The following is a 16,702-nucleotide window of genomic DNA, read 5'->3' on the forward strand; positions in this document are numbered from 1 at the left end:
CTGGCTGCCAGTGCTGCCCCTGATGCCCCAATGCAGCGCTGGGGGTGGGGTGGGTGGGTGCTGCCATGTAAGGAGCGGGGTGAGGGGCTCAGTAGGAGGCATTCTGTTAAGGAAAAGTTAGCACATGTGACTCCATTTTGGTTTGGGGCCCACCATTGTTTAAATGCCAGCACATCATACACCAGGAGGAGTAATCCTTAGATACTGAATCCCTGTGAAAATCCTCCTCCTTGTCTCCAGCCTGCCTTGATTCCCAGTATCTGGTTTTTGTCAGTCTCTAACTCCCTGTCTCTTGGCCTTGATGTGAGGCCTCCCATCCTGATAATAAAAGTTACTGATGCATGGCTTTAGAACCATGCTGTGTAATTAACATACTGGTATAGCACGAGGAATGCACCAAGCAGGGATAGGTGGTAGATAAGACAAGGGTTTGTTTATTGGCTAAGGTTTCCGATGCACGAGGGCAACATGCTTTGCTAAGAGGTATATAACCTTTTATAATCTGTATTCGGGGTCCCCTCCTGGCTAGCAGGGGGGCACCACGCTCGAGCGTAATAAACTTAGTGTCTTTTGGGAACTCTGCAGTTGTGGACTTTATTTCTGTACCTCAGCCTAGATTCGAACTGTGCGTGTCCTACCAGGTGTAATTCGTAACAATTCTCCCCAGCAGTCAGTGCTGCCCTATGCCCCAGTGCAGTGCTAGGGGGCTGTGACAGACTGTACCCCATGTTCCCACTTTTCAAAAGACTATGATAAATTGTGCACAAATGTATGCCTTGTGAGGTGGCAATAGAAAACTAATAATCTGCTGAACATTATTGTCCCAGTAAAATGTGTGTGGCAACAATGTATGTGAAGTTATAAGATTATACTGTATTACATTGCTGTAACATGTTCCAAGTTTATAAAAGCAGGCCCAAACCAGTTCTTCAGAGACAAAAGACACATTGACATCCCGGCCAGGTATCAGCACAACCAATGAACCATCATGGACTACCACCGAGATAAGCAGCCATTCTTTGGCAGGAAGAAGGGTGTGAGCGAGAACTTTACATATTGGCAAATCCACAGTTGGGGGTTTCTGTGTAAACTGACTGCCTGTCACCTGACCCCCAGCTAGAGATGATCCTCAAAGAGGGGAAAAGGGTACGAAAAACAGTGGCCTCCAAATCACCTCTCTCCCCTTCATCTCTGCTCACAGCAGCAGCAAAGTTGGAAAGACAAAGGAAGCATCACTGAACTGGGGGGAGATCCTGGCTGAAGCAATCCAGCCAGACTGCTGTAAGCTTATTGCAAGAAAAACATTTTTGCTTTAAGTTCACTTAGCTTGTTAAGGTAGCTTGTTAAGCTAGGTACTTCCTTGTAAAAGGAAGTATTTTTTCACACAACGCACAGTCAATCTGTGGAACTCTTTACCAGCAGATGTTGTGATGGCCAAGACTATAACAGGGTTTAAAAAAGAACTAGATATATTCATGGAGGATAGGTCCATCAATGGCTATTAGCCAGGATGGGCAGGGATGGTGTCCCGAGCCTCTGTTTGCCAGAAGCTGGGAACGTGTGACAAGGAATGGCTCATTTGATGATTACCTGTTCTGTTCATTCCCTCTGGGGCACCTGGCATTGGCCACTGTCAGTAGACAGGATACTGGGCTAGATGGATCTTTGGTCTGACCCAGTATGGCCGTTCTTATGTTAGGTATTAGTTTGCCTTTTTGCCCTTTTATTTTCATTGTAACCATTTCTGACTTTGATGCCTCATTACTTGTAATCATTTAAAAATCTTTCTTTCTGGAGATAAGAAACTTGTTTTATTGTTTTATCTAAGCCAGCGTGTTTGGATTGAAGCATTTGGGAAACTCCACGTGAGATAACAGAGTTTGTGCATATAATTTTCCACTGATGAAATGACTGTCTTTCTGCCTCGTATTGCCCAGCTGGGAGCCATGCAGTACAAGACGTACATTTCTGGGGGACGAGGCTGGGACTGGGAATTTGCTGGTGTTGCCCTGTATGTAATTCATGAGTGGCTGGCCAAAGCCCTCATGTCATTTAGCTGGGAGTGATTTTGCAGGTATGGGGCTATGAGTGAGTAGGAGCAGGAGTGGCTGTTCTCACAGCAAAGCAGCGCAAAAGGCAGCGCAGGCTAGAAAATTAAGGGGACACAGCTGTTCAACAGTCCAGACTGTACCCAGGGTAATGTCACAGGGGGCGCTGTGCTGCAGTTAGCAGGGCGGGGGGCTCGGTAAGGGCTGCTCTTTTTCTTTAGCACCCACCTTTGTTGGTTGAGACAGTGAACGATTGATCCAGGTCATCATTGGAGGCCTGATAGGGAGAGAAATGAACTCACATTATCCCTGGCTGTGGGGAGCCCCCTGATGCCAAATACACGCCAGGAGCTCCCCACCATCCTTGATTCTCTGAGCTCCCCATGGAGGGCTCCCCTCCTGAATGCGCCTGCCCGGGGGAGGGGGGATTCAGGGCTGTGGGGGCAGGAGGGGTGGGCTGGTGGAGTTCAGGGGGTGGGGATGGGAAGAGGGGGCAGGAGGAGGGGTGGGGTTCAGGGCCTCTCACCTGCTCCCCTGGGTCACTCTCCATGTCGCACTGCAAGGGAGAAAGACAAAGGTGGGATGAGCGGAGGGCGAGCTGCCTGAGCCTGCCCCTAGGGGGTGCCGTGGGCCAGACAAAGGGGGGAGAGGCGGAGCGCGAGGGAGCCACTTACTATGTATCCTGTTTCCAAGTAGGAGCGGAGGGAGGCCTGTGGAAATGAAGGGGTATGATTGGCAGCACCACCCCCTGCTGAGCAGGGTTGGGATGCCCCTGCCATGTGTCATGAGAATTTCCTGCAACCCACCCCCCCGGCCTCCACCCCAAAGTCCTCATCCAGCCCCCACCCTCCCTTGCATCCTCCATGCCCCGTCCCCCTGCCCAGTCCCCCCACCCTCTCTTGCAGCCCCATGTCATACAGCCCCCCAGTTCTCCCTGCCCAAACCCACACACCCCTCTCCACTGACCTCTTTCCTCCTCCTCTTGCTGCGTCTCCTCAGCGCCCGCTCCCCCGCATGCCGTCCACACCCCTTCTCTGAGCTCTCATCACGGCCCTCTTCCTCTTCTGAGCCACTCCCCTCGTCCCGCTTCCGCTTCCCCGAGTGCTTCAGCCGATGCTCCAGCCGCTCGGGGGTCCTCAATGTCGTGTCCTTCTGTGGGGAGGGGGAGACGGTGAAGCAGCTCCTTGAGGACAGATGACACCTGCCCAGCCATCTCTAAGGAGTTCCCTCATAGAGTGCTGAGATGCAGCCACCTCTGGGGTGGAGTGTGGGGGGCTCCTTATACTGGGATCCCTTGCCCAACTCTGAGATATGGCCACCTCTTGGGCAGGGCACAGGGACGGTTTACATAGGGATCTCTTGCCTGGCGCTGAGAAGCAGCCACCTGGGGGGCGTGACATGGCAGACTATAACTGCCCTAGTGGAGTTCAACCTTTACTCTGGAGTACACGCCTTGATTCCTAATCAGTCCAGTCTGACAAGAGGAGCAAGCATGAGTCACTGCAGAACAGGAACACATGGAGCTCAGAGAGCTCCCCACCCTGCATTCTTGAAACCTGGATTCCCTGCTTCACATCTTAACCGGAAAGTGTCTTAGGGTATGTCTACACTGCTCGTGTTCCCTGTGGCCACACTTTTTATCTGGCAGTGATAAAAAATAACCACCCCGAACAAGGTGTCTATACTAGCACTTTTCAGCGCTAAAACTTTTGTTGCTAGGAGGGGTGTTTTTTCACACCCCTGAATGTTTTAGCGCTGAAAGTGGCAATGTAGACACAGCACCTCTTCCCAAAAGAGAGCAACCTTCCTGGACACAGCACCCAGCATCCCAGACAAAAGTCATGGCCCCATCCCCCTGCTATATCCCAGCCCTCAGGAACCTTCCTTGGAAGCTTTTAAGGTCAGGCTTGACAAAGCCCTGGCTGGTATGATTTGATTGGGGATTGGTCCTGCTTTGAGCAGGGGGTTGGACTAGATGACCTCCTGAGGTCCCTTCCAACCCTGATATTCTATGATTCTAACCCTTGCCACTGAGAGATAGCCCCATCTCTCCCACTATATCCAGTGCTAGGAACCCCCGGTTCCAATGTACAGGTGTGTTCTCTCCCCCCCCAATGCTATATAACATCCCCTGGCACTGCAACACTGCCCCTCCATCATGCCGTCCCGCCGCCCCCCCCCCCCCACTATATCCCATCCCCCGAGAACCCCCGTCCCCAAAACACATCCCCGTCTCCCCAACTATATCTCAGCCCTCAGGAACCTCTGGCACTTAACTACGTCCCCCACTATATTCCAGCCCCCGGGAACCCACAGCACCGAGACATGACCCCACTTCCACTGCTATATGCCAAGTACTCCAGAAACATAACCACATAAATCCACTCTCTCTGGGCTGGGCTGCCTATGATTGTCTGTTTTGGGTGTGGTGTATGTGTGTCACACACCACTGTGCTTCGCTTGGAATGGGCTCTGCTATGTGTGTCCTGGGCCCTATAGTGCCTGTGGCTGAGGATGATTCTCAGCCCCTCACCTCCAGTGCCTCCAGACTGATGAAACTAGCAATGGCGAAACCGTCAATTAGATCCTCTTCCTCCTCCTCCTCCTCCTCCTCATGGCTACAGGAGGAGCCTGATGGTCTTGTCCTCCGGCGCAAAGGCCGGCGCCGGGGCTTACCGGGTGCCACAGGGGCTGGCGGGGCGGGACCTTCGCTCTCTGAGTCTGAGGAGGAGGAGAGGACGCCCCGGTGGGCGGGCTCCCCCGGGCGTCCCCCCCGACGTTGGCTCCGGCGGCTCTCGCGGTCCCGCCGCGAGCAGCGCCGCAGCCTCCGGGTCCTGCCACCCCCCCCGCTCCAGCAGGGGGCAGGAGCGGCCGCTGCTTCCATGCTGCCCCTGGCCAAGCCTCTTCCTGCGACGCCCTTCACCCTTCTCCGGCCTGCTGCATGGCAGCTCTTCTGAACTGGGTCCTCGCTCTCTCCTCTGGGCCCTGACCGGTGGAGAACTGGAGGCAGGAGGTGCTCCCCCAGGAAGCGGAGGGGGTGTGTCTTCGTCCTCCCCTTTAAGGTGGATTTTGACACGCGCTGGCAAACGTCCCCTTTGAAATCCGATTTAGGGCCCCCCAACACGAACTCCCTGCGGCAGCTGCTTTGGGGGGCCTCGCCTTCAGAACGCCACAGCGGCTGCTCTGTGCGTCCTCCCCTTTAAGGCAGGCCTTTCGAAGAACAGAGGTTTAATGCCCCTTGACATAAACTCCAAGCCCGGGGGGGGGGGGGGCGGGGGGCCGAGGTGCACCTCCCCTTTAATTCAGATTAAATTGCTGCCGAAACAAACCACGCTACCACCCTCTTTCCAGGGGCCTCCCCTTCGAAAGCGGGGCCTCCCCTTTAACGATGGGGGAGGAAAGGGCTGAGGCGGCTTCTGGCAGAGGCCTCCCCTTTAATCAGGCCTCACATGCCCCCCCCCCCCTTGCGGGGTTGGGGCCCCTCCTCAGAATAGATTTAAATCCCTCCCCGCACAAAGTGCAGCGGGGGGGGTGGCTTCTGGGGTGCGGCCTCCCCTTGAAGTGCGTGGGCTGGACACCCCCACCGCAGTCAGCCGCTTGCGTAGCCGGCCTGGGGCCACTTCCCCTTGGAGAGTCCCGATTTAAATGCCTTCAGCAACCCAACACGCCGGGGGGGGGACTTCCCCTTGAAGACTCCGGCTTCCCCTTCTGCCAGCAATGGCAATGGTTGACGTGCCGAGGGAGGCACCTCGCCTTTAACACTCCGGGGGCAAGTCTCCCCAGCCGACGCGCCTGGCTCGGGGGGAGCCGCCTCCCCGGTCAGGATCCGGATCGAACGGCTTCTGCCTCCCGCGGGGTGGGGGTCACTGCCCCTTTAAGAAACCGCTTCTTGGCATTCGTGTCAGGGGGCCACGTCCCTTCGGAGAAGCCGGAGTTTAAACCTCACCAGCCACTTCCGTCATTAGCCAGCCAGCCAGCGTCCCCTTTAAGAACCTGGCGTCAAAGTCCTCCGACAAGAAACCACTTTCCACAATGGGGCAGGAGCGAACTCCCCTTTACCAGCTCGGGGCTTCCTTTAAATCCATTGACAGGCGCTGGGAAGAAGAGGGGGGTTGTTTTCTTCCGGTAGAAATCCCCCTTGACGTCTCACGTTGCTCTGTTCCTTTAAGAAAGCGGCCGTAGAGGGCAGGAATCCGTTGACGGCGGGGAGGGGGTCTCGCGGCCGTTGCGGGGAGCGGGGCGTCTCGCGACCCCCGCGCTGATTGGCCGCGAGGCTCGTGCCCTACGCTGTCCTCGCTGCCCCCCGCCCCCCGTTGATTGGCCGGAGCGGGGGGGATGGAATGGTTCGGTCCGAGCCGGTCTCTCCTTCCCCCACGGGAGGGGGCCCGGTTGGTCTCGCCCTCCCCCTCCACGGGCCGCGCCCCGCTCGCTACTGTCCCCCGACTCTCTCGGCTCTGTCTGTGCGCGTCGCTGTCGGATCCTCTTCTCTTCTGCGCACGGCACGCGACGCAACTCCGACCACAGCGTGCGATCCCTCCGCTACGTGCTGAAAGCACAGAGAGGAAAAATCCCTCCGCTAGAAGAAGTAGTCCCTGCAGCCCCTCCCCAGGCCGGGACTCTCCCTCCCCCACATTGTGATGTCACAACGTTCCCAGGAGACGCAAAAGCATGTTGATGTCACCGCACAGCTTGATCACATCACATCCTACACTGATGTCATAGCCCCACCATACCACATCACATGACAAGACCTGATTCTGTCCTGATGTCACCAACCAGCCTTGTGATGTCACACCCCAGTGCCCCACCCAACCCCAGCACCATGCATGTCACATGTTGGCCTGCTCTCAGAGTCCCGCCCAATCACACCAGGTCAGCCCAAACCCAGCTCCATCCCTCCCCCACCGCAAACCACAGCAGTGGGGGGGGGGGGTATGACCCCACACCAAGGAGCCAGGTACGGAGGCTTGCCTATGCCTTGCTGCCAGGGACACAGCTGCTCCATCCCCACAGGCCAAGGATGGCTGTTGGCAGGAGGCTTAGGCCAAGGCCCAGATGAATCCAGCTGGGTAAAAATGAGCCTGTCACCTCATAACCCGCAGTCAGCCCCCCTCTCCTTCATGTAACAACACACAGGGGCTGGGTACCTAATGCAAAAGCATTTCTGATCCCAACCTCCTGGGATATCTCACCCCAATCCAGGGCCAGCACTCAAGGGACAATCACTTTGTTTGTACAGCACCAAGCACAATGCGGACCGGGACTGTGACTAGGGCTCCTAGGTGCTACAGTAAAGGAGTTGCCTTAACACTGGCCTCCTCCCATCTGCTTTCCCTTACATAAAAACAGGAGTCTCTTCTGCTGCAGCTCCAACCCTCTTTGGGGCCCTGGTCCCCTAACAGATGGGGCACAGGCAGGGCAGATTCTGGCAAGGCATTGGAGTGACTACGGCAGGCTCAGACCTGCCAAATGAGCCTGAACAAGCAGTCAATTAGTGACAACAGTAGGGTTTAGGGTTAACAGCCTGGGCCAGTTAGGCCAGCAGCTCCAGGTGGACATATCATCTCCCACCCACAGGGCACCGAGGTTCAGGGCTTACCTCCCACCAGCTTCCTCCTACATCCGCTACCTCTCAGACCCCAGCTGAGGAGCTCACTGCAGCACAGCATCCCCTAATGGTGTGTAGGGATCAGCACTGACTGCAAAGGGAGAGTGCCCCCTATTGAGCTCCCCCCTGCAGCACAGTGGCCCCTAGTGCCAGGGACAGCATGAATGAAGCAGATCAGACAACAGGATGGATGTTTTTGTTGAAAAGTTTAATAGAAATATAGATCTCAAAAAACTCCACACACATAAAACCAGCAAATATCCACTGACTGACCCAACAGGGCCCAGCTCAGGAGACACCCCACACCCAGGGCTCCTGCCAGTGCCCCCAAGGCTGCAGTCACACTTCAGAGGGGAAAATGCCCTCCTCCTGATAAACACAGGGACCTGATGCCCTGGTGCCTTTTCCCACAAGCCCCCTCTCCTGCCCTATATCCCAGCCAGACTGGACAAAGGCCACTAGCCCTCCAGGCATTCAGTGGGAGGTGACCCTAAAATGGCTAATACTGCCCCCTCCCAAACAATCTGCCCCCTGGTACGTTCAGCCACCGGGGGGTGGGGGCGCTACACAGAGGCACTGGGACGATGGAAGCACCAGGAGGATTTGTGCGTAGGCAACTGAGTGCTGAGAACGGGAAGGTTCGTCACAACTGCTGGACATTCATCCCACCCCCACCTCACTCCTGGACTGGACCTGGAGCCTGTGGGGGGAGCAGTGGCGGAGGCAGCTTGGCGACTGGCTGCAGGACAGCTGCCTTGGCTCAGGCAGATCAGGGAAGCAGCCAATTATGGGTGGAACTAGGGCTCAAGGGGGAGATGTCTCCTCCTGGGCAGCAAAGGATTCTGGGCAGAACTAGGACATCTCTGTCCCAGAGAGATCTCTGCTTGGACATGGGTCCAGGAGCCCCAGGGGAGCTGAGGATTCTGGGAGTACCCCTGGGGACATGATGGCTCTAGGAGGATCCAATAGCAGAACATTCTAGGTATATCCCCAGGGGAGATGTTCCCTGGAACAGCAGAGGCTTCTGGGAGGTAACTACTCTCCTTGGATACCAGAGGATTCTGGGAGCTCCCCCAGGCCAATGAGCAATACCAAGGACAGAGGGGCCACTCAGTCTCTGGTTCAATGCCCAGCATGGATCTGGACAGTGCACAGCGCCCCCTAGTCCCCATCAGCTTCAAACAGGGCATCCAGCTCGGCTAGGCGCTGGCGCAGCAGTTCCTCCAGGTCGGGGTGTTGGGGTGGGGCCCGGCGCCCACCTGGCGCTCGCCCCGCCAGCCTCCCCCGGGGTCGGGCACGGCGCTGTTTGCGGGGCAGGCTGCTGTCCTGGAACTCCATGGTGCGCTTCAGCTTGCGCTGGCTGGTAAGCACCAGTGCCCCGTTCCGCTCCCGAGGCTCCTCGAAGATAGTCTCGAAGGTCCTACGGGGGAGGAGAGAGGGCTAGAAGGGACCCAGGTGCCCGAGTCCACCAACGCACCCTGTATCCCGGCTGGAACGCCTATAGTACAAATGGAGCCCAGACACCTCGGTCCTTACCTACTGTGTCCCCCAGCTGGGACACCCTCAGCACAAGGGGCGGGGGGAACAGGGATCGGACTCCTGGGTCCTCCACTCAGGACCAAACACCTCCTGCTGCTTAGGGGGGCAGCAAGTTTGTGGGCTGGACACCTGGGTTCCCAGCAGCAAGAACCAACCCCGGCTAGATTTAACATCCTGCACCCCACCCCAACTCTGAAGCCAGGCTCTCCCCTTCCTGTGAGTTGGAGGAGGGGGGTGCCCCCCCCTCGTAGCCACCCCCAACCCCTCACCCCCTCCAGCAGCAGCACCCTGGGCCCCCTCACCGCTTCTCGGTGGGAGTGCGGTAGTTCTTATTGGTGTAGATCTCCTCCAAACTGAACTCCTTCTTGTTCAACCTGTGATGGGGAGACCGGACTTAGCAACAACGCATGGGAATCCCTTGTCCGTGCCGAGACTCAGCAGCCTTGGGGGTGGGACGTGGGGGCTGGACAACCACCACACAACAGGAATGGAAGAGAATCCTGTGGCCAGCTGTAACTGCTGGGGAGATTCAGAGCTGGGGATAGAACCCAGGAGTCCTGACTCCCAACTGCTCCCCTCCCCCAGAGCTCCCAATACCTGACTGGCCGGGGCAGGCCCATTGGTGTGAGGTTGGCTTGCTGTTTGGCTGGGGTCTTGCGGATGCGGAAGCGGGACACTTTCCCTGTGGTTTCTTCCTGGGAGCACTGCAGGGAATGGGGAGAGAAATAGGACAGGATCAAGAAAGATTCCCTGTTATGCACACAGTGAGTGGAGAGTGCCCCCTTCAGCATCGTGCCCTGCTGAGCCCCTGTCCCACAGCAAAGTGCCCCCCACCAAGCCTCTGCTCCCCGCAGCACAGCGCTCCCCACTCCCTGCAGCACAGCACCCCCCCGCACCTCCCCTCACCGTGCTCCTGGCAGCACAGCACCCCCTGCTGAGCCCCCCCCACTCTCCACAGCACAGAGCCTGCAGCACGGCGCCCCCAGCAGTGCACTGGGACTCTGGGACCAGCACTGCCTCCCATTGCTCCACCTCACCTTGGCATCTGTGTGTGACAGCAGAATCCCACCCGTGGTGATGCCATGGCCCCTGTCCCCCTGCTCCGGGCACTGAGAGCTGTTCCTGCGAGGCAAGAAGACCATATGGACCAGGAACCTCTCAGGGCCTTTTCTGGAGAACCAGGCGATGCCACGGCACTGGGAGCCCAGATGCTGGGGCAAGGCAGGATGGCAGTGGGATGACCTAGGCCAAGGCAGGGTGGCAGGAGGGATGGGGCAGGGTTATCTGGGGCAAGGTGAGGTGGTGTTAGGGGCAGGAAGGGGATAGCAGGTGTGGCAGGCAGCAACAGGGTTACTGGGGGCACGGCAAGGGGTCTCGGGGGGAAGAGTTCCCGGGGCCAAGTAGGGGCTCAGGGGGCAGAGTTCCCTGGAGCCAAGCAGGGAGTCGGGGGCAGGGTTACCTGGGGCAAAGCAGGGCAGTGGCAGGCTCCTCGTGGTGGAGTGGCCCCGAGCAGGAGGAATGGGCCTCGTCGCAGCGGGTCATGCACACCACTGGGCTGAGCAGGTGGCGGGAGGCTGGGGAGGGGAAGGGGAAGACCTCCTTGCGCAGGCAGGGCAGGACGGGGGGCGAGGGGTGGCCCCGCAGCAACTCCCGCGACACCTCCAGGCTGCAGACCGTGTGACGGCGACGGCGCGGTGGGCAGGGGGCGGATGCTGGCAACGGGGACGGCATGGCCCAGGGGAAGTCAGGGCAGGAGTAGCTGCGGCCCAGGCGGGGCTGGCTGGGGTCCTCAGGGCTCAGGCGCCACTGGCAGATGGGGGGTCTGCGGCTCACAATGCTGTCCCCGTCCCTGTCATCTTTGGCCTCGCCAGGGCCCCTCCTCTCTGCTGGCTCCGAGATGGCAATTTTCACCTCGATGTTCACTCCCTGGCGTGAGCTGTGTGCCCCCTGCTGGCTCGGCCCGCTCCGACTCTGCGCTGGCTCCTCCTCGGGGCGGGAGGGCTCTGCCGGCTGCCCCCCACCTTCTCCCTCGTCCGGACAGGGAGACGGTGGGGGGCGCAGGCGTGGCTTGGCCGGGCTCAGGAAGATGTCAGCGAAGGTCTCCAGCTTGGATTTGACACTCTGGAAGAGCGGGGCGATGCCCCAGTGCCGCAGGTTGGGGACTGTGGCCCGGGGGCGCAACAGCGAACAGATCGGGGGAGGCCAGGCGGAGGAGGAGGAAGGCAGGAGGCTGCCAGATGGCTCGGCTTCTTGTGGGGCAGGATCTGCTGGGAGGAGGGCACAGGGGTCAGGAGAAGTCAAGGGAGGACCATATCCTGCGATGCACAGACAGCCACCAACAGTGCCGAGCCCACTAAACCTTGAGCAAGGTCCCAGAAACACCCCCAAAACCACACACTCTTGCCTCCCTGGCCCTGTTTTCAGAACAAAGAAGAAATTTTGACTTCCCACAAAACAAGACTTGGGGAAAGCCACATTTTGAGCAGAAAGGTTTCATCCTGATGAGGATCTAAATATTTTTGTAATGATTCAATCTCTTTAAAACTTTTTTCTATAAAACAAAAAAAATGGTTGCTAAACTCAAAATACCCAAAATAAATTTTTTTTTTAACTGAAATTTCATTTAAATTAATGTTTCCTTCTCAAGAACATTTTCGGTTAAAAAACGTTTTAAGGAAAAGTTCAACCCCTGCTCCCCATGGAGCCCCACCCCCATGTCCAAGCCCCGCCCCTGCATGAGTTGGAGCTCCACCTACCTGGCTGTGGGCAGCACTCCCACTGGTCTGAGGAAGAGGAAGATGCTGTCAGCTGATCAACCCTGTCAGGCAAGAGAGAGGAAGTGAAGCTCTGGGGCCAGCGCCCCCTAGAGGGCCCTGTGTCCCACCCCAGCTGGTTGGTAGGGAAGTCCACTTACGTGCTAGGAGGCAACAGCGTCAGCAGATCTTCCTGCTGCAGGCTGGCATCCTGCCAATGAGAGGTAGCATCTGAGGTGAGGCACGGGATGGGGTCCACCCCCCGCACCAAAGGCTGACAGGACAGCGACACCTGGTCAGGGCAGCTTCCTCCTTGGTTGTAAGCCCAACCCCTCCCTCCACTGACCCATCTGGGACAGCACCCACTGCTGAGATCCCCACCCACCCATCCCTGCCCCTCTGGCCAGGGTTCTGGCAGCCTCCCCCACCCCCAATCCCTCCCCCACCCCCATCCCCTCCTCTCTGGGCTCTGGCAGTCCCCTTCTAGCTTCCCAGCTGCTCACTGCTGCCATGGGGCACTCCTCCAGTGCCACAGTCAGGACGCGCTGCTGGGCCCTCTCCATGGGCGACGTCACCAGCTCCTTCCCCTGCTGGGAGATGGAGGGAGATACCCCCGGCCCCCGGCTCTGCTGCGGTGCCCCCTGCCGCAGCAGCCATCGCTTGCCCTGCAGCCGCTCTGACTCAGACCCAGCCGTGCCCTGGGGCAGCCAGCACGATGCAGGGGCCTTATTCTCAGGCCTCTGGCAGACGGGAGACCTTTGCTCCTCAGGGGAGGGTCTGGAAGAATGAGACGGGGCCATGGACCCCAAAGCCCCGTCGCTCACTGGCACAGTTTTCACCCCCCCCCGGATCTTCAGCCCCCCTTCCCCCCAATCACCACAACACCAGCACCCCCTCCGAGATCCCACTCCCCACACCCCTGCCATCAGCTCCACTGAGCCCCCTGGCACCTCATTCCCACTCCCCCCCCCCCAACTCTCAAAGCACCCCACTCCCCTTTCCCAGCCTCCCACATACTGCCATACCTCCGCTGTCAGATCCTCCAGATCCAGCCCCTGCCCCAGAAGCCAGTGACCTCCTCCCCCGGCAGACACCCTGCTTAGTATTTGGAACGTGCCCTGACACATGATTCATCCCCGCTCACCTGTCCATGGTGGGCTCCTGCTGCCTAGGGGTCCAATCTGAACCAGGCGTAGGGCTCCCAGCTGGCGGCAAGGCTTTCCCAGGGAGGGGGTGTCCAGGGAGGGAGGGGTTGGCCAGATGAGCTGAGGAGGATGTGCCCCTTTGGGAGACCTGCTGGGCAAGAGACACCACGGGGTTAAACATGGACCCCACCTCCCCCCCCCCCCCCACACACACACACAACTGACTCCCAGCTCCTGGCATCTCCTAACAACTCTCCTCAAGAGCCCAGCCTGGCCCCCTCCCATGTGTAATGGGGGCACAAATACCAAGCGGTTCCCCCCCCCCCGAGAGCTCAGCACAGGAGTTTCTGGGCCGTCTGGGGGCAAACCACAGCAGGGAGAGAAGGAGGTTACGTGGGGGAGAGGCTGGCTCGAGAAATCCATACCGGGGAGCAGCAAAGGATTTAGCAGGTTCAAGGGAGCAGGACAACAGGGCCTGGGAGGGCTCAGGGGAGGTTGGGGCGGGGGGCTCAGGCCATCAGATCTCCAAGCAGGGCCCCCGCCACAGTCCCAGACCACCCGTCCCCCCCGCACTCACAGCCCCTCCTGTGGTGGCAAGACACTCCTCCAGGGCAATGGCCAGTACCCTGTGCCGGGCTCTCTCCATGGGCGAGGCCACCAGCCACAGCTCCGCCCCCTGGCCCCACGGGGGCACCCCCTGCTGCAGCCGCTGCCGTCTGCCCTGCAGTCTCTCCGACTGGCGCCTTGCCTGAGGAGACCCGGCCCTGCCCCGGGGCAGCCAGCACAGCGGGGGAGCCTTCTCCTCAGGCCCCCGGGGGGCGGGGGAGCTCTGATTTTCAGTGGAGGGTCTGGAAGAGAGAGATGGGGTCACTCACAGGGGCCATGGACCCCCAAATCCCTCTGATTACTGGCATGATGTTTGCCCCAGGACCCAGAGACCCACAGCTCCCCGCCCCAAAAAATCACCCACCCGGCCTAGTTGAGACCATTGTCTCCTACCCACAGCATCCTGTCCTCCAGCATCCTCAGCCCTGAGTCTCCCCCCTCAAACACACCCAGGGGAAGAGGAAGGGCGCTGCCCCCGGTGAGGTCTGCCCAGGGTGGGATAGACAGGTCCTGACCCCAGAGGGGAGGCGGCTGGACAGAGGTGAACCCCCACACACACCTGTACACGATGAGCCTCTGGCGTCGGATGTTCCGCTCCGAGGCAGACAGCCTGGTACAGCCCCCTGCCAGCGCCCCTCTGGCCACGGGGTGCTCCATGGCTGGCTTCAGCTGGGATGTAGGGGGCAGCCCCCTGGGATCAGGAGTTCAGAGGTTGTCCTGGGACAGCCTCCTGCCTACTCATCCTCCAGCGTGGCCTCCTCTGCCCAGGAAAGAGAATCCAGGGTTACAATGAGCACTGCAAGACCCCCGCCCTGACCCAGCTCCGGGGTCGGGGGCTGGCTGGCTCAGCTGGAGGGGAAATGGGACACAGGGTCTTTCCCCTCTAGGGGGCACCGGCTCTTGTGAAGAGCCCCCGAGGACTCAGCATGACACCCCTCCCCCACAACCTCCTGCATTCTAGGGTTGGCAGCATGGCCACAGTAGCAGAGGGCTCAGCCATGGGGGATCAGACTGGGGGAGGGGGTGTAGATGTGGTGGTGGGGGTGGGCTCTCCTCAGTGCCGGGGGGAGGGGCTGCAGAGGTGGCACATTCCCATGGAGCAGAACTCAAGAGATCACAATGGACAAGCAGAGGGGAGCCGCTGGGAGAATAATTACAGGGCATTAGCGGGCAGGCAAAGCCATTGCTAGCAGTAACCAGAGAGCCCCCTGCGCAGCTCAGGTGTGACCTGATACCAGCTTGGGAGCAGAAGGGAAGCTCGGGAGGTGTGGGGGTTGGGAACGATCACCTAGAGATGGTTTCCCAGGCCACAAAGGACATGCACGGATCCTGGGCAGCGGGGACAGGCTAGAGGGGCCCTGATGGGGCATCTCCATCTCTTTGTCCTGCCTCCCAGCACTGACCCTTCCTAACTCTGCCCCTAGGACTCCCCCACTGAACCTCCCCCGCTTCAGGTTCCTCCCTTCTCCCCCTAGATTCTCCCCACCAGCCCTCTCTATTTCCCCTCTCTCAGTCACGAAAGCTTATGCTCAAATAAATTGGTTGAAGTGAGCTGTAGCTCACGAAAGCTTATGCTCAAATAAATTGGTTAGTCTCTAATGTGCCACAAGTCCTCCTTTTCTTTTTGCGAATACAGACTAACACGGCTGTTACTCTGGAATCTCCCACTCTGGTTACTCCCAAATCTCTCCCCCACTGGGTCCCTACCCCAAAATCCATCGCCCGGGCTCTAGGTCTCTCTCCTCCCCTTGGATCTCTCTCACCCCCCCCCGCCCACTACTCCCCCTTTTCCTCACCCACCCGCCTCTCCCACACCCTCTTTACTCTCAGCCCCTCCCCCAGGGCTCTCCCTATGTTCGGTCCCCTCCCACACTGCACCCCTCCTCACTCGCCTCCACAAATTGCCCCCCCCCGTAGGTGCTCCCTCTCACCATCTGCTCTCCCCCTGGGTCTTCCCCCCATGGCTCCCATCGCTGGTCCCCCTAAACTGCCCTTCCACCAGGTCTTCCCCATTGGTCCCTTTCTCCCGAGCTGCACTCCAGCTTTCCCCCCTCAAATCCCTCCACCACTTCTCTCATCATCCCAAATCCCCCAAACCACGCTTCCCCCAGGTCTCCCCCTGCCATACTTCCCCTTGTCCTGATCTCCCCCAATCCCAACCCCTGTTACCCTCCCTCACTGATCCCCCCCCATTGCCCTGCCCCATAAGTCCCCTGTCCTCAAAGGCCCTCATTGCTCTCTAACCCCCTGGATCTCCTTCCCCCCACTGCTCCCCCTCCCGGCTCCCTCCGTTGCCCCCCCTCCCCCCACTGCTCCCCCTCCCGGCTCCCTCCGTTGCCCCCCCTCCCCCCACTGCTCCCCCTCCCGGCTCCCTCCGTTGCCCCCCCTCCCCCTCCCCGCATTGCCCCCCCTCCCGGCTCCCTCCACTGCCCCCCCCTTCCCCTCCTCCCAGCTCCCCGCATTGCCCCCCCTCCCCGCACTGCTCCCCCTCCCGGCTCCCTCCACTGCCCCCCCCTTCCCCTCCTCCCAGCTCCCCGCACTGCCCCCCCTCCCGGCTCCCTCCACTGCCCCCCCAGCTCCCCGCATTGCTCCCCCTCCCGGCTCACCGGCTCTCGCTCGCCGTTCGGTCTCCGGCTGCGGCTCAGCCTCCTCCCGCCCCGCCCCGTTTCTGTCGACGCTCCACAGCCCGACCCCCGCGGCCAATGGCAGCGGGCCTTGCTCCCGTCCGCCCTCAGCCAATGGGCGCGCGCCTTGCTGCCCGGGGGTCCCCGGAGCTTGAAGCCGTGGAGACCGCCATCTTGGCAAAGGGCGAGAAAGAAAGCCGTGTCACTGCTCAAGCTGAGCCGCCGCCATCTTGGGGTGGGGCAACAGTGTGTGGTGGAGGGGGGCGGGGGGTGGTCAAGGGGAGATAGCGGTGCGGCCATGCGGTGCTGCCATCTTGGATTAGGGCATCGGAGGGAGTGAAGCAGTTTCAGGGCGAGGCCATCTTGGATGAGGGCGAGA

The 16,702-nt window shown here is 59.5% G+C and overlaps 2 protein-coding genes across 4 annotated transcripts in view; both read right to left on the reverse strand.

Moving 5' to 3' along the window:
* The window catches only part of FBRS (fibrosin), a 31,405-nt gene extending 26,104 nt beyond the window's left edge, over positions 1 to 5,301 (reverse strand). The window contains exons 1-5 of the mRNA XM_074956601.1: positions 4,582 to 5,301; positions 3,015 to 3,200; positions 2,723 to 2,758; positions 2,575 to 2,604; positions 2,277 to 2,325 (exon numbers count right to left, since the gene is read on the reverse strand). Of these exons, the coding sequence (XP_074812702.1) occupies positions 2,277 to 2,325; positions 2,575 to 2,604; positions 2,723 to 2,758; positions 3,015 to 3,200; positions 4,582 to 4,932 (652 nt within the window). The 5' untranslated portion in view covers positions 4,933 to 5,301. The remainder of the gene's footprint in view (positions 1 to 2,276; positions 2,326 to 2,574; positions 2,605 to 2,722; positions 2,759 to 3,014; positions 3,201 to 4,581) is intronic.
* Positions 5,302 to 7,894: 2,593 nt separating this feature from the next.
* On the reverse strand, positions 7,895 to 16,373 carry PRR14 (proline rich 14). Of its 3 annotated transcripts, none has more exons than XM_074954331.1 (12): positions 16,306 to 16,373; positions 14,259 to 14,459; positions 13,671 to 13,941; positions 13,093 to 13,241; positions 12,452 to 12,725; positions 12,110 to 12,159; positions 11,952 to 12,013; positions 10,655 to 11,459; positions 10,233 to 10,317; positions 9,793 to 9,899; positions 9,498 to 9,569; positions 7,895 to 9,076 (listed from the first exon to the last, which is right to left on the reverse strand). In XM_074954331.1, the coding sequence occupies exons 2-12, from the start codon at positions 14,354 to 14,356 to the stop codon at positions 8,818 to 8,820; spliced, it is 2,232 nt and encodes a 743-aa protein (XP_074810432.1). In that variant the 5' UTR covers positions 14,357 to 14,459; positions 16,306 to 16,373; the 3' UTR covers positions 7,895 to 8,817. The 3 variants fall into 3 exon arrangements, with proteins under 3 accessions (XP_074810432.1, XP_074810430.1, XP_074810431.1); XM_074954329.1 differs by having other exon boundaries at positions 10,655 to 11,462; XM_074954330.1 differs by lacking the exon at positions 16,306 to 16,373 and adding an exon at positions 14,988 to 15,102 and having other exon boundaries at positions 10,655 to 11,462.
* Positions 16,374 to 16,702: the final 329 nt, after the last annotated feature.

Source organism: Natator depressus, chromosome 6 (genome assembly GCF_965152275.1).
Source record: "Natator depressus isolate rNatDep1 chromosome 6, rNatDep2.hap1, whole genome shotgun sequence".
In the NCBI taxonomy this organism is placed as follows: domain Eukaryota; kingdom Metazoa; phylum Chordata; order Testudines; family Cheloniidae; genus Natator; species Natator depressus.

Bases quoted from the DNA above. Each gene is read 5' to 3' on its own strand.
- PRR14 (XM_074954329.1), bottom strand. From the start codon at position 14,356: ATGGAGCACCCCGTGGCCAGAGGGGCGCTGGCAGGGGGCTGTACCAGG. The intron at 13,942-14,258 runs GTGTGTGTGGGG...TCTCTCTTCCAG, and splicing joins CAGAGGCTCATCGTGTACAG to ACCCTCCACTGAAAATCAGA. The intron at 9,077-9,497 runs GTGAGGGGGCCC...CCTCCCCCGTAG, and splicing joins CGCACTCCCACCGAGAAGCG to GACCTTCGAGACTATCTTCG.